The sequence below is a fragment of the Centruroides sculpturatus genome, unplaced genomic scaffold, assembly GCF_000671375.1.
Source record: "Centruroides sculpturatus isolate CEXI.00-Female unplaced genomic scaffold, Cexi_2.0 scaffold1291, whole genome shotgun sequence".
Lineage (NCBI taxonomy): Eukaryota > Metazoa > Arthropoda > Arachnida > Scorpiones > Buthidae > Centruroides > Centruroides sculpturatus.
In genome coordinates, this window is record NW_019392629.1 from 81,305 (window position 1) to 97,273 (window position 15,969).

Below are 15,969 nucleotides of genomic sequence, written 5' to 3' on the forward strand. Positions count from 1 at the left end.
TAGTTTTATTATCAAATATATCATCATTTTATATTAACATTGTATTGATAAACAATTTTTGTTACGTTTTTTTATACTATTTTGATGCATATATAAAATAAATATTTCATTATTTTTTTTCTTATCTTTTTCACATCAATTTAAAAAATTTAAATTAAAAAAATGATAAAAAAATTGTTTATTTGTCATCATTGCTTTTGAATACTATGAAAATACTGTAATATGCACCTACTTTGTGATTGAAACCACGTGCTTTTCAAAGTACAATGCAACACTTTTTAAAGCATATACAAGACACAAGTGTCCACGTCGTTCTTCTCTGGTGGTTGACCTGGTACTGGGAACATGAAAGCCAAGCAATGTGGTTTGGGCGAACTCGTGACAAGTTGTGCGTACACGTAGCGTAGAACATTACATTAACATGAGATTAGTCATAGTTTCTTTGCTTACTAGATATCTCGTAGCAAAATAGAACTGACAATGTGTTATCTTGAACTACACTTAAGTAAATTTCCAAGAAAATGCCTAAAGGCTCTAAACTTTGCAACACCCCAATCGTGGCGCCGTGACACCCTAAGGTGCTGCAGCACCCCGGTTGAAAAACACTGCCATACAGCAATCAGATGCTATACTATCCAAGCTCCTATCCCAACTCACAATTTTCAGCTTCTTTTTCTTATTGAAATACTGCAAATATCACAAATTATTATTCAAGTAACATATAAGCTTACCATAATCATCTCTATTTTCTTCATTCATTAAATTATAAAGAAGACGTTCTTGTGTTGTAGATTTCTTTGCTATTCTAGCACTAGATTCAATATTCTGATTTGGAATACATCCTCCTGTCTGTTTTTTAGCAACTTGAGGTCGAGAAGGAATATCGGATAATTGAAAATTTGAAATCTGCTCTTTCTGTTGTTTTCTGAAGTTAACTGATTAAATAATTTTGAAAATTTACAAAATTTTATATTTGTGTATTTCAGAAAAAAATCATAAAAATATTTTCAATACTTTCTTACCCAGATTTCCAGTAGGACGTGCTATGGGTTCATCAATTCCTCTTGTGTATTCAACATAAGGCTGATGAGGTCGTTTAGCAACAAGATTATGTCGACGAAACTTTCCTGTCAATCTGTTCGCTTGAGCAGTAGCCTGCAATTATTTATAATTTTGTAAATCTGTTAATAATATACTTACATTAAATAATTTTTATTTATAATTACAATACAATATTGTATCAAATTAAGTTATACACATGTAATAAAATTTCAAATTTCATGATATTTTATACACTATTTAATTAAATAATTCACAAAAAATATAGTCAAATATAAAAATAACAAAATTTTAAATATATTTACATCTATTATTTCATCACAATCAATTATAATAAATTCATGCAATATATGCTATGAAGTAAAAATAAACAACACCGTTCACATGTCCAGCACCACGTTTAAACATGGTGCTGGACTGGTGAAAGGTGTTGTTTATTTTTACATTATTTAATTAGTTCCAGTAAGCATTTATTTATTGATGCTATGAAGTAATACAGTGCTAAACTATATACAGTAGAGTGTCGTTTATCCGAATCAATTAGGGACTGGGGTTGTTCGGATAACTTATTTTTCAGATAACCGATTATGTACGAAAAAATATATTAACCTATCCCACGTTGAAATTTTTCTCTGTTGCATGTTGCTCTGCATTGAATTTTCATCGATGTTAGGCTTAATGTAAATTTTTAAAAATAATAATTGTAGCTATTGTATTGTTAAAAATTATTTCTTTATTTTGTACAAACAAAATAAATATACAGTAGAGCCTTGATTATCCGACTCAAGTCCCTATCAACCGACCCCTCGGTTAACCAACCGTCCTAGTCGGCAAATTTAAAATGTCCGCTATTGATGTGGCGCTACAATATTTGGCTATGTCTTGGCTACTTTAATATTATTTTTACGTGTTTTAGCTGGCAACACTGAATCGACCATGAAAGGAAGCCAGTATTTAAACGAAGCTTAACTTTCTAATTTTTAACGATACAATAGCGATGATTATTATTTTAAAAAATTTTTGTTAGGCTTAACATCGATGAAAATTCAACGCAAAGTAGGTTAATAGCGATATACTAATATTACAATTACATGGGATATAATAATATACTACACTAATAATAGATTTTTTCATATTTTTCGGTTATCCGCCCTTTCAATTATCCGACCAACCCCAGTTCCCAATTAGGTCGGATAATCGAGGCTCTACTGTATTAACAAATATAAAAACAAAAAAATTATATTTTGGAAGTTAATCTAGTATCAAAAGTGTTTGATTCAGCACAACACAGTCTGACTGGAATGCTTTCAGTTGATTGGCTTTCGAATAAATGATGTTCTATTGTATTTGCATAAATAATACAACTATACCTATTAATTTTGTACAATGTTTTAAATAATTCCTTTCTCGTTCTACTATTTAACTATAATATATAAAAATATCGCTTTGTAATTTTTCTCACAACAAAATACCATTCCTCTAGTTAGTCTAGTATAAAATATTTAATACAAATAAATGATTGTGACTAATCATATGGCATTGTTGAATAAGTTACCTAATTTATCATATGATTTAGGTAATAAAGAAATTAGGAAAATATTTGAACTCCAAGTAAAATATCCAAGTAAAATATGGCTGTATCAATTACTATAAATACAGAGTGGTTAATATTAAACAGACGGTGTTTAGAAATCCATGATATCAGTGCCAATACAATGATTATTGAGTCAGCATTTCATAAATGAGAGAATGATTAGTGAATTATTCCAATAGCATGGCCACCACAATCATAAGATCCCTTGTGATTTTTGGTTATGGAGAAACTTTAAGAATCTTGTTTATTAGGGTGATGTTCCTTAACTTAGCTGTCTTAAGAGAGAATTTTGCTTCATGTGAGACAACTGCACCTAAGCCAGATGTGTTTTGCCATCAAGTGCACTGTTCATTGAAAGCACGCTTTAAAACATGGAAGAGATGGTGGGCATCTACAGTAGAATCATTAATCTGATTTATTAGTTACTTCAACATCCCATGTGTACAATTTGAAACATGTAAAATTACTGTAAATTATGTGACAGTGTAACATAAGGAAAGTTAAAACTCACACAATCTGTAATTGCCACTAAATTGCACTAAATTGCAATAAAATCTCACATGTTTTGTGTTTCAATTTTTCTATATTAGAGAATTGTTTTTAACAACCTATACACTATATAAATTGTAACTACATTAGTGTCAAATTTTTCTCTTTCAAGAAACTTTGGAAATAAATTTAAATTTACTTCCAAAGTAAATTTTTTATTTGCAAAATCAAAATCCCTTGAAAAGTATGCACACCAAATTTGGTTGAATCTGGTCCACTGGTTCTTTCTTCACAAAGCTTTAAACACCTCCTGTTTAAATATAATCCCCTTGTATTTTAATGGTCTCCTGACCCCAATAATATTTTTATTATGGCTCCATCTTGTATCCTAGAAAATATCCTATCATTCATTTTGTCTGGAGTTGATGTTGAAGGTAAAGGACTTTGTATTTTGATATAAAAAATCTAAAATGTAAAAAAATTTTCTCTTGATGATCTACAGCGGTTTTATTTCTTGTTTGTTAATTCTTATGGTCATTTTATGATTGAGTTACTTGTTTTATGTTAATTAGAGAGATAATTCTCATGCCTGTGGGCATAAATTTAAAACAAAAGTAAATAAAATATATGAAAAAGTCAAATTTAAAATAGTTGAAATATACATATTTTAAATTTGTCTGATTCTTTAACCTAAAGATAAGGTTATATGACTAGTCATAAATGTTTACTTACTATTAAAATATTTTTGTAAAAGAATTATTGGATGAAGATAACATCCAGTGATTTGATGATAAAGATACTAAAAGATATTTTAGTATCTTTATCATCAAATAAAGATACTAAAATATAAGATGATAAAGATACTAAAAGATATTTTAGTATCTTTATCATCAAATTAGTAATTATAACCTGGTAATTTTTAAATTTGTAAGGTTTATACTAAACTTGAATAAATCAACATGAGTAGCAAAACAAACAATAAACTTAATATACAAGTCCTAAAAATAAAAATTAAAATAACAGAGCAAACAGCTAAATGTCAGTATATAAGTAAGCTGTATTTTAATTAATATAGTCAAATATTTAGTTATTCACTTCTTTAAAAAAATTGCAATACATTTCACTTATATTAAAAACGTAACTTTACAAACAAATTACTTTTAAAATTTATAAAATATTAAGGAAAAAAATAGCATAAATAACATAAAATCTGATTAATATAAAACTTAGAACAGATTAAAACATATCAGAANTCAAATAAAGATACTAAAATATAAGATGATAAAGATACTAAAAGATATTTTAGTATCTTTATCATCAAATTAGTAATTATAACCTGGTAATTTTTAAATTTGTAAGGTTTATACTAAACTTGAATAAATCAACATGAGTAGCAAAACAAACAATAAACTTAATATACAAGTCCTAAAAATAAAAATTAAAATAACAGAGCAAACAGCTAAATGTCAGTATATAAGTAAGCTGTATTTTAATTAATATAGTCAAATATTTAGTTATTCACTTCTTTAAAAAAATTGCAATACATTTCACTTATATTAAAAACGTAACTTTACAAACAAATTACTTTTAAAATTTATAAAATATTAAGGAAAAAAATAGCATAAATAACATAAAATCTGATTAATATAAAACTTAGAACAGATTAAAACATATCAGAAAGCTGACTAAACAGATATAACTAAGCAGCTAAATGTTCTGTTTAAAATCAAAACTTATCATAAATATTAAACACAACTCATTTAATATCAATTATATTTATAGTAATCTATAATATATTTTCACTATCCAATGTTAAATCCTTCATAGTCAGGTTTCAGATTTTTCACATAAAACTAACAATATAATCTAAAAATCTAATTTTTAATACCAATTCAATGTATAGGGGAGCCAATCTTGTTGATCCTCTATATATCCATTCCATATGATTATTTTCAAATTCTAGCTTAACCAAACTTGCATCAACTTCTTTTACATGGGCAGATAACCTAAAATAATATTTTAAAAATAATTTCTGAAAATGATTCTCATTAATGTTGAATATCATTAAATTTAATTATTTACAAATTTCAATACAGAATCTGATGTGCAAAACAGTTCCATGACTTACTTCCAATATTAACAAATAAATTTTTTTTATAATATCCTAGTAGTTTATTATAATTTCATCTTTAATATTAATTATAAAATAATGTAATGTGGTATTTTTTTTATNTTTCAGTTTATTTTTTACTATGGACTCCGTCCCTGACTACCTTAAGTGGAGCAGTCCAGAAGTAACTATTATATTTTTAAAATTATTTTAAACAATAATTTATAAATATGTACTGTAAAAAAGCAATTTTTTTTCATCTGATAACATTATTTCTTTCTACTTCTCTTTCCATGTCATCAGTAGCGCTGGGTTTTTAAATATATTATTAGAGTTACATATGTTTATAGCGTTTTAATTGCCGTATAAATCATCTTTTTAGCTTACTAAACTTGTTCTTTATTAAAAAATATAAACATGAAATTTGTACAATAAGTTCTTGCATTTATATAAAATTCATAACCTAAAATTGAATATTCTAGTATCTAAAAAATTATCAAATAAATAAGTATTNAATTATTTTAAACAATAATTTATAAATATGTACTGTAAAAAAGCAATTTTTTTTCATCTGTTAAATGATTTAATGATTAAATAGCCTTATAAAGTTACATTTCTGCCTTCAGAGTCATTGATAAATTTTCTTTCCTATAAAAAAACTAAGTACTTTCAGATTTTCCAATTTAAATTTGATTTTTTTGACTCTAAAGATAAACATGGAAAATCTAAAAGCATTTAGTTTATTATCAGAAGGAAAATATTTTAATGATTCCTATCAGCAGAAAGATAATGCTTTATTTAAGATATGTAGTTGGAATATTTTCAATAAATTCCATTTTATTTAATTAAGTTAAATATTTAATAGTAATATCTCTTAACACACAATAATATTTTTTTGTGTTTTTGGTCAAATTTAAATTTTGCTTTCTTTTTAAGAACATTATTTATTTGTTTAGTTAAGTACAATTAATGTATATTTTTTTTTAAATGTTTGTTCATTTATTTCAATTTAGATCATGTATTTGTTTATTACAGTCTCAGAACTACAGTGAGTACAATAAAATACATACAGAAAACATTTCTGTAAAATTAAACTTCTCATACATACTTAATTTTAATTACACAAACATATCAACATAAGTAAAAACAGAAAAACTAACTAATTTGTCAAGTTTTTAACATATGTATTTGAAAAATTATTTTGTTGAATCAAGGACATTCAGGTTTAACAGACACCTCACCAGAATTAGTCCATTAAATTGAGATCTCACTGTAATTTTAAATTCTGTTATCAAAAATTAGAATTTCCTTGTTATCATGAATAGAACATTCTATAGAAATTAAATCTAACATTAAATATTCAAAGTTCATAGTAACTTATTTCTCAAATTTTTACTTTCAATTTTAAAAGTCAATAATATTAGAATATTGAAATTTTCCAGTTTCACAACTCTTTTCTATCATAGTTCAAAACAAAATTTTCAACACAGTTCTTTGGCATTAGAGAGATATATTTCTATAGATAACAGCTAGTTACATCATAATCAAGAAACTTACCAAGCACCATTATATTCAGTGTTAACAATTTGGCCTTTCTGTAGCTTCACCATTGGTCGCTAGAAAGAATATTAAACAATTTTTTAAAAACAAAATTTTATTTGCTATCAATGAATTAATGTTAATGTACTAACTTCTGGATATTGTAAAAGATAACCTTTGATAAAATCTTTGGAATCTGGATGTATATCTTCCCAAACTTCTTTACCTAATAAGAATAGAATTTTCATAAATTATACTTAATATATTTGTTAGAAACAAAACAAATATTATCTGATGAATTTAAAGGAAAAAATATTCATTTAACACAAGAAATTCTAAAATTCAATGAAAAACACAATCACAACTAGTATAAATTATACTATTAAAGAATTTTATCATTAATAATCAGCTAAGTTTCTTAATATTTGCATGTTTTATTAACTTGACTAACAAATATTTAAACCTGAACCTGGTGAATTCCAAGGCAGTTGAAGCATCCTACTGCTCTGGAAAACCCAGGATCAAATTCGAGCAGTTGAAAAACTTCCAAGGATTTTTCATGGGAGGTCCATCCCAGATATGTCAAACCATGTTCCTTACCATCCAGTCATCTCTGTTGTTGACCTAGCTGAACCCACAATTGGCATGAAAAAAAGCCCTTTTATTGCTCACAAGATAGAGAGCCAAAAACTCAACAAAAAAAATACCCAGATTCATTGCAGAACTTAGTAATTTGAAAATTACTAGACTTAAAAGCTGAAACATTCATATATATTAAAAAATTTAACCAGTCATTACAGATATTTTTATTCATAATGATATAGGGGCATATATTATATGCATATTTCATTCATTTTAATCATTCTGAAAACAATATTAAATAAATAGGCAACATTTAAAATTTGTGGTGGTGACATCTGTTATCATATTTTATTTTAAAAACTAAATAAAACTTTTATTTTAAAAATAGTTAAAAATATAAAAAATATTTTTAACTATTATAAAATGGCAAAAAGCTTAATTTTGAGGATATAAATATGTTTTTTAAAAAACTGTAAAGGTGAATGACAAGTAAAATCATCATTAAGTCTGACCCTACTGGAAATACACGTGACCTCCTTTTACAATATCTCCCCACACCATAGACCTTTAATCACAAAAATTTAATAGCATCAATTCCCTAATAAACAAACCTCCCTTCAGCCGCCCTTCTCCCTTCGATGTTCATTGTTAGTTAAACATTCCAAATTTGTCAATAACATTTGTGTCAAGTTTGCTTAGATAAAATAAATGTCTAGCTTCCCAAAAGTGATTGGTTTTGAATATAACATCTAATAGAAACAATTGTTCCAAGTTAAATAATTTAGTACAAATGACATTCCATTAACCCAGTATCATTGGGACCAATGCAATGCCAACTTATTGGATGATGAAATTTTATTTTTTTCGATTTCCTGAACACAATTTTACATAAAATCACATGTAAAACTGCACAAATCCTCTTTTATGATAGTTTAGCATACCATTTCAATTTTTCCACATTATTCCTATCCTTGGTTAGTTTGAAACAAGAACACTCTTAACTAGAATCTCACTTTATGCTTTGTACATTTTTACCTGTGTCTACTCTATATTCTATATATTTTACATATTAATTAAAAGCAAACTGTTCTGTCAATGCCAAAACCAAAACTAACACTTTACAAAGAAGTGCTATAAATAGAGAATCAACTCTGAATGCCAAGATGAAATACAGTATAACCAAATAAATCAAAACTGACAACAAATGATTTATCCACACTTTTGAAAATATTATGTTTCAATTGATTTGATTTTAATTTATTAATTAATTTTGATTTTATTTTTAATTTTAGTTTCAGTTTTTGTTTCAATATAAACACCAGAGTTTTAAATTTCTTTTTATTTTAATTTAATTATTATTTTTAGTTTTAATAAACTCAGATTGCACAAACCCAGTGCACCAATACTCCCCCCACCAAAAATGAGCTGGACATGCCAGCTTATGGGATTTGCTGGCATACTGGATGCTATGTTAATGGATTTTCACTGTATTAGAATATACTACAACTAGCTGTTACCCGCGACTTCGTCAGCGGAGGTTTTGCAAGCAAACCCCATTTACATCCAATATTTCAATAACCATAGTAATTGTTATATAACACCTACCGCTGAAGAGAATTGCCGAAAATCAAACGAACTATTTTCAATTTGATCAATTTTCTGAAACGTTTACAATCNATCAATGCCCTAATAAACAAACCTCCCTTCAGCCGCCCTTCTCCCTTCGATGTTCATTGTTAGTTAAACATTCCAAATTTGTCAATAACATTTGTGTCAAGTTTGCTTAGATAAAATAAATGTCTAGCTTCCCAAAAGTGATTGGTTTTGAATATAACATCTAATAGAAACAATTGTTCCAAGTTAAATAATTTAGTACAAATGACATTCCATTAACCCAGTATCATTGGGACCAATGCAATGCCAACTTATTGGATGATGAAATTTTATTTTTTTCGATTTCCTGAACACAATTTTACATAAAATCACATGTAAAACTGCACAAATCCTCTTTTATGATAGTTTAGCATACCATTTCAATTTTTCCACATTATTCCTATCCTTGGTTAGTTTGAAACAAGAACACTCTTAACTAGAATCTCACTTTATGCTTTGTACATTTTTACCTGTGTCTACTCTATATTCTATATATTTTACATATTAATTAAAAGCAAACTGTTCTGTCAATGCCAAAACCAAAACTAACACTTTACAAAGAAGTGCTATAAATAGAGAATCAACTCTGAATGCCAAGATGAAATACAGTATAACCAAATAAATCAAAACTGACAACAAATGATTTATCCACACTTTTGAAAATATTATGTTTCAATTGATTTGATTTTAATTTATTAATTAATTTTGATTTTATTTTTAATTTTAGTTTCAGTTTTTGTTTCAATATAAACACCAGAGTTTTAAATTTCTTTTTATTTTAATTTAATTATTATTTTTAGTTTTAATAAACTCAGATTGCACAAACCCAGTGCACCAATACTCCCCCCACCAAAAATGAGCTGGACATGCCAGCTTATGGGATTTGCTGGCATACTGGATGCTATGTTAATGGATTTTCACTGTATTAGAATATACTACAACTAGCTGTTACCCGCGACTTCGTCAGCGGAGGTTTTGCAAGCAAACCCCATTTACATCCAATATTTCAATAACCATAGTAATTGTTATATAACACCTACCGCTGAAGAGAATTGCCGAAAATCAAACGAACTATTTTCAATTTGATCAATTTTCTGAAACGTTTACAATCGTTCTATAATCGAACCAANTTTTTTAAAAAACTGTAAAGGTGAATGACAAGTAAAATCATCATTAAGTCTGACCCTACTGGAAATACACGTGACCTCCTTTTACAATATCTCCCCACACCATAGACCTTTAATCACAAAAATTTAATAGCATCAATTCCCTAATAAACAAACCTCCCTTCAGCCGCCCTTCTCCCTTCGATGTTCATTGTTAGTTAAACATTCCAAATTTGTCAATAACATTTGTGTCAAGTTTGCTTAGATAAAATAAATGTCTAGCTTCCCAAAAGTGATTGGTTTTGAATATAACATCTAATAGAAACAATTGTTCCAAGTTAAATAATTTAGTACAAATGACATTCCATTAACCCAGTATCATTGGGACCAATGCAATGCCAACTTATTGGATGATGAAATTTTATTTTTTTCGATTTCCTGAACACAATTTTACATAAAATCACATGTAAAACTGCACAAATCCTCTTTTATGATAGTTTAGCATACCATTTCAATTTTTCCACATTATTCCTATCCTTGGTTAGTTTGAAACAAGAACACTCTTAACTAGAATCTCACTTTATGCTTTGTACATTTTTACCTGTGTCTACTCTATATTCTATATATTTTACATATTAATTAAAAGCAAACTGTTCTGTCAATGCCAAAACCAAAACTAACACTTTACAAAGAAGTGCTATAAATAGAGAATCAACTCTGAATGCCAAGATGAAATACAGTATAACCAAATAAATCAAAACTGACAACAAATGATTTATCCACACTTTTGAAAATATTATGTTTCAATTGATTTGATTTTAATTTATTAATTAATTTTGATTTTATTTTTAATTTTAGTTTCAGTTTTTGTTTCAATATAAACACCAGAGTTTTAAATTTCTTTTTATTTTAATTTAATTATTATTTTTAGTTTTAATAAACTCAGATTGCACAAACCCAGTGCACCAATACTCCCCCCACCAAAAATGAGCTGGACATGCCAGCTTATGGGATTTGTTGGCATACTGGATGCTATGTTAATGGATTTTCACTGTATTAGAATATACTACAATTAAATATATGAAACAAAGCATAATATTGATAAATAATCTTCAAAATTATTGCTATTGTCTTTTTTAGGTGCTTTTATTTTTATGTACATTTCATACTTATTTACAAATACAGAATAAAACTAAAATAAAATAAAATTTAGAATTTGAATTATTCAGTTCAACTGATTCATATCAAAATATTCTGTTGAAATATCATATTATTATATTAATCCTTCCAATAAAAAGAGTTATTGGTTAACATATCACTAAAATTATATAATCAAACTATTAATAAAATTCCCATCTTACAAAAGTTTATTAAAATATAAATTATCAAATTCAAGTTGTTCTAACCCTCTGTTTTCAAAGTTTGGTATGTATATCTCTACACATTAATAAGCCAAAATAAATTGTGCTACCTTTCTGTGATTATTTTTAATTAATTTCTAAATAATTTGTCACCAGAGGCAGGTATTATGCAGCATCTTTTATTAAATTTAATAATTATAATTAAATTAAATTATTTAGAACATTCTGGAAGAAAAGAATTGGCCTGGAGCAGGACTTGAACCAGTAACTCACACTTACCATGCAGATGCATTGCCTGTTCACTACACAAGCCTCCATTATTTAGAAATTAAAAATGTCATTTTGGCTTATTACTAATATATCAGGTTTCAAGATGTTTGTTTAAAATCATATACAAGCCCAGTAGCTGTTCTTCAAATCTGGATTAAACAAAATATATTGCAACAATAGTTTAAGAAATGATTTACAAATTAAGCATTTTAGTACATTTAGCATATTTTTACCTGAAGTTCTACTTTTAAATTAAAGTGTTTATCATGGTTAATCATTTTAATTTCACCAGTATATTGGTGGTTAGATAGCTCTTTCGGCCCTGTGGGTACTAAGAGGGTCTCTTTTTTCACAAACTCATTATAGATTCAGCCAAGCCCACAATGGGTACCTGGTAGCCGGGTGGTGAGGGACGAGGCCAACATATCTGGACAGACCACCCCCCCAAAAAATTCCTGGGGATTTTTTGACCTGTCCAGATTCGATCCCGAGTCCCCCAGAATGGTAGGCTGCCACCTTAACTGCTTGGCCATCCGGCCAGTAGAACTAACATTGTACCTTTGCTACTCTGCCACACCTGAACCATTGCATCTTTCCTAAATCTCTCTTTAATGGTGTCATCTATAGGGTAAGAGCTTTAATTTGATACCTGCACTGTAGTTTTAGCCCTTGTTTACTCAAACTAAGTCACACAACTGAAACCCTCTTTCAATTAATATATAGATTAAGTACTAAAAGTTTCATATTTCATATTAATATTTGTAACATTCATGAGAGTCAACAATTTAAACTGTACTTCAAAATTAATACACTCTTGATTTCATATAAAAATGACAATTTCTACTAAAATGAATTAACTCTATATATATAAATTTTCAATGCTTTAATGACAGACTTACTTGCATCACAAACAAGATGAATTTCTGCATGCTTCACATACTGAGCATGTCCATTATCAAAAAATACTAGGTATCTAGAAAAATTAAGCAATTTCAAAATTTATTAGTATTTCTGTAAGTAAGAAAGTGCAAATTCAACATTTAACATTAAAAAAACATATATATATATATATAATTTTGTTTAATAAAATTAATCTATAAAAGTCATTTTATAAATGCTTTACAATTATCCAATTTTATATTATAATAATGAAGTTTTAAAGATAAGTTATAAATGATTTTTATTATATGAGCATATAATTAATCATCCTGTCATTTCAAAAAAAACCAAGTACAAATATTTGTTTTGCCAAAAAGATCTCTAAAATAATGATGAATTATAAACAAAAAATTTTTGATTAGAAGTCAATAGTTATTGGTTAACTAATAACTTTATTAAGTTATAAGCACATAAATTTTAAGGAAAAAGCATGATAAAAGAAATTGAAAGCTGTACATGAAAGCAATGGAATTGTTTGCTTACATGTACTGTACAGCTTAAGGAGGGAAAGGGGAGAGTAGATCATTACACATGACAGGGAGAGAGGAAGTTTAGAAATGTCCATATGGATTGTTTTAGTGGTATTAGTGGCATATGAATTTGATCTTATAAACCTGATTACCAATTGTGTGAATAAAGTATTAGTTAAAGACATTCTGCAAATATTTAACTGTATGTATAAAAAACGTATGACTCACCAACCAATAACCGGTCTGAATAACGTTTAAGTGACGAATGTTTTCATTATCCCTCCTGGGCACTTCTTCAGATCTCTTTTTAATTCAAATAGGCCAGCCATTGATATTCAAATATAAATTGAATGGTAAAGATTTTGAATATGGTATGCGCATGTGTTCTCTGTAAGATGTTTAAAAAAGGTCTAACAACATGTTGAGTTGGAACGCAGAGAACTTCTGTGCATGCATTCGTCTCAAAATACAATTGAAAATTAAATGTCATTGTCANTTAAAGGTAAATTAAAATCGCGATAAAATTTTTTCGCGCGGGAAAAAATTTTTGAAAAAATTTGGAGACTTAAAAAACATTCCAAAAATCCAAAAAAACAAAATTTTTAGGGGGTCCAAAAACCCGAGTTTTATGTAACGCTATGCAACTTGCCCGTGATATCTCAGGCTTGGGGTTAAGGAAAAATTTTCTGTTAGCGAACCCTTTGTTAAATATTTCGAATATCACCACTGCTTACATGTACTGTACAGCTTAAGGAGGGAAAGGGGAGAGTAGATCATTACACATGACAGGGAGAGAGGAAGTTGAGCAATGTCCATATGGATTGTTTTAGTGGTATTAGTGGCATATGAATTTGATCTTATAAACCTGATTACCAATTGTGTGAATAAAGTATTAGTTAAAGACATTCTGCAAATATTTAACTGCATGTATAAAAAACGTATGACTCACCAACCAATAACCGGTCTGAATAACGTTTAAGTGACGAATGTTTTCATTATCCCTCCTGGGCACTTCTTCAGATCTCTTTTTAATTCAAATAGGCCAGCCATTGATATTCAAATATAAATTGAATGGTAAGGATTTTGAATATGGTATGCGCATGTGTTCTCTGTAAGATGTTTAAAAAAGGTCTAACAACATGTTGAGTTGGAACACAGAGAACTTCTGTGCATGCATTCGTCTCAAAATACAATTGAAAATTAAATGTCATTGTCAAGTATAGCCTGCCATGCCATCAACAGACACATCTCCTCCTTAAAATTAATGCACATGGTTCTGTTGCATGCTTTAAAAAGTCCTGAAGAATTGCCTAGGAGGGGTAACGAAAACGTTTGTCACTTAAACTTTATTCACACTAGTTAATTGGTTGATGAGTTGTACATTTTTTTACATTCTGCAAATATTTGCTACGTCATTTCTTCAATGTCAGCAGTCCATGAGTGTTGTAAACAACATGTGTATATAATTAAGGGGAAGGAGTTTGCCAAAAGCACATTATTGTACTCAACAGGAAAGGAGGGAAATCAAAAGCAGCTGAAAAACTGTACATGTATTTGATGGATGTCCTGACCCACCAGTGGCCAAATTGATAAAACTATTGAACAATGGTTGCAAGTTTGCATCTCACCAATGGGCTGGCCACATGGAGTTCTCTAGATTTTTCTAGTGTCTAAACATTACCTTATACCATCAATCCAATCCAATCAATGGCTCCTATAGTACTCTAACCATTTTATTAATAAAATCCTAATTTTATCTAATTTTTATTAACAATTAAGTTTATTTATTTGGCTTATAACAGTTAGAAAACGTTTAAAATACTATCCTTCTATTTTTTTCATGAACAACATAAACTGTATGAATAATAAACATTTTATATAAATATGTTGTATATTTTAGGAGAAAATTCAGTCTTTGAACAGAGATTTAAATACAAAACATTTGCAGTTTGAATGAAAATTGTGATAAAAGCAAAATACTGAATTATTATTTATTATTACATGAAATAATGCACAATAATAAACTATTTGAACATTAAAAATATGCAAATTTATTCAAATTTGCATATTTTTTATGTCTAAATTTTTAATTCAAATTTATACACAGTGTATAATGCAAAGTTTAATAGTTCTGTAGTTAAATTCATACATTATATAGAGATGCCCATTTATAGAGATGTCAATAAACTTACTATAAATATATAGTAAATATATTCACTACCTGTAAATATAATTTAAATTTATTAATGAAATGTAAAAAAGGGAATACTGTACAAAAATAACCTTTCTTAGAAACTAAGGGAAAAAAAACATTAATACTTTGAACTCCATCTTCAAGAGTGGCCATTTTTTCAGGAGCTTTTTTAAAACAAAACCACTTACAAAATAACCTCCAAAAGGTGATCACCTCTGAACAACAGCTATTTTTTTTTTATGTTCCCGCAGTGGTCGTTGTTCAGAAGTTTGATTATACAGTGGTACCTCAGGTTACGAACGCCCCAGCATACGAAATTTTCAGGATACGACATGAAATTCGAACAAATTTTTGCTCCACAATACGAACAAAAACTCACCATACGACGTTACATTAGTTCGCATTTTTCATTTGTTTTTCTTACTACAGTTATTTTTTTTAATGTATTACTTGGGTTTAATTTGAGTATGTTTTTCGTGTTGGAACGAATCATTTGGCTTTACATGTAATCGTATGGGAAAAGATGATCCACCTTACGACATTTTCATGATACGATCTCAGTTTCGAAACGGATTAATTTCGTATCCTGAGGTACCACTGTAT

At 28.1% G+C, this 15,969-nt stretch overlaps 1 protein-coding gene across 1 annotated transcript in view; it reads right to left on the reverse strand.

The window, feature by feature from the left end:
• Positions 1–15,969, reverse strand: part of LOC111617813 (histone-lysine N-methyltransferase SETDB1-like) — a 97,540-nt gene that overhangs the window by 18,273 nt on the left and 63,298 nt on the right. Inside the window, exons 12-17 of the mRNA XM_023359118.1 lie at positions 12,663–12,736; positions 6,944–7,017; positions 6,810–6,868; positions 5,031–5,148; positions 1,023–1,155; positions 732–935 (exon numbers count right to left, since the gene is read on the reverse strand). Coding sequence (XP_023214886.1) covers positions 732–935; positions 1,023–1,155; positions 5,031–5,148; positions 6,810–6,868; positions 6,944–7,017; positions 12,663–12,736 — 662 coding nt within the window. The remainder of the gene's footprint in view (positions 1–731; positions 936–1,022; positions 1,156–5,030; positions 5,149–6,809; positions 6,869–6,943; positions 7,018–12,662; positions 12,737–15,969) is intronic.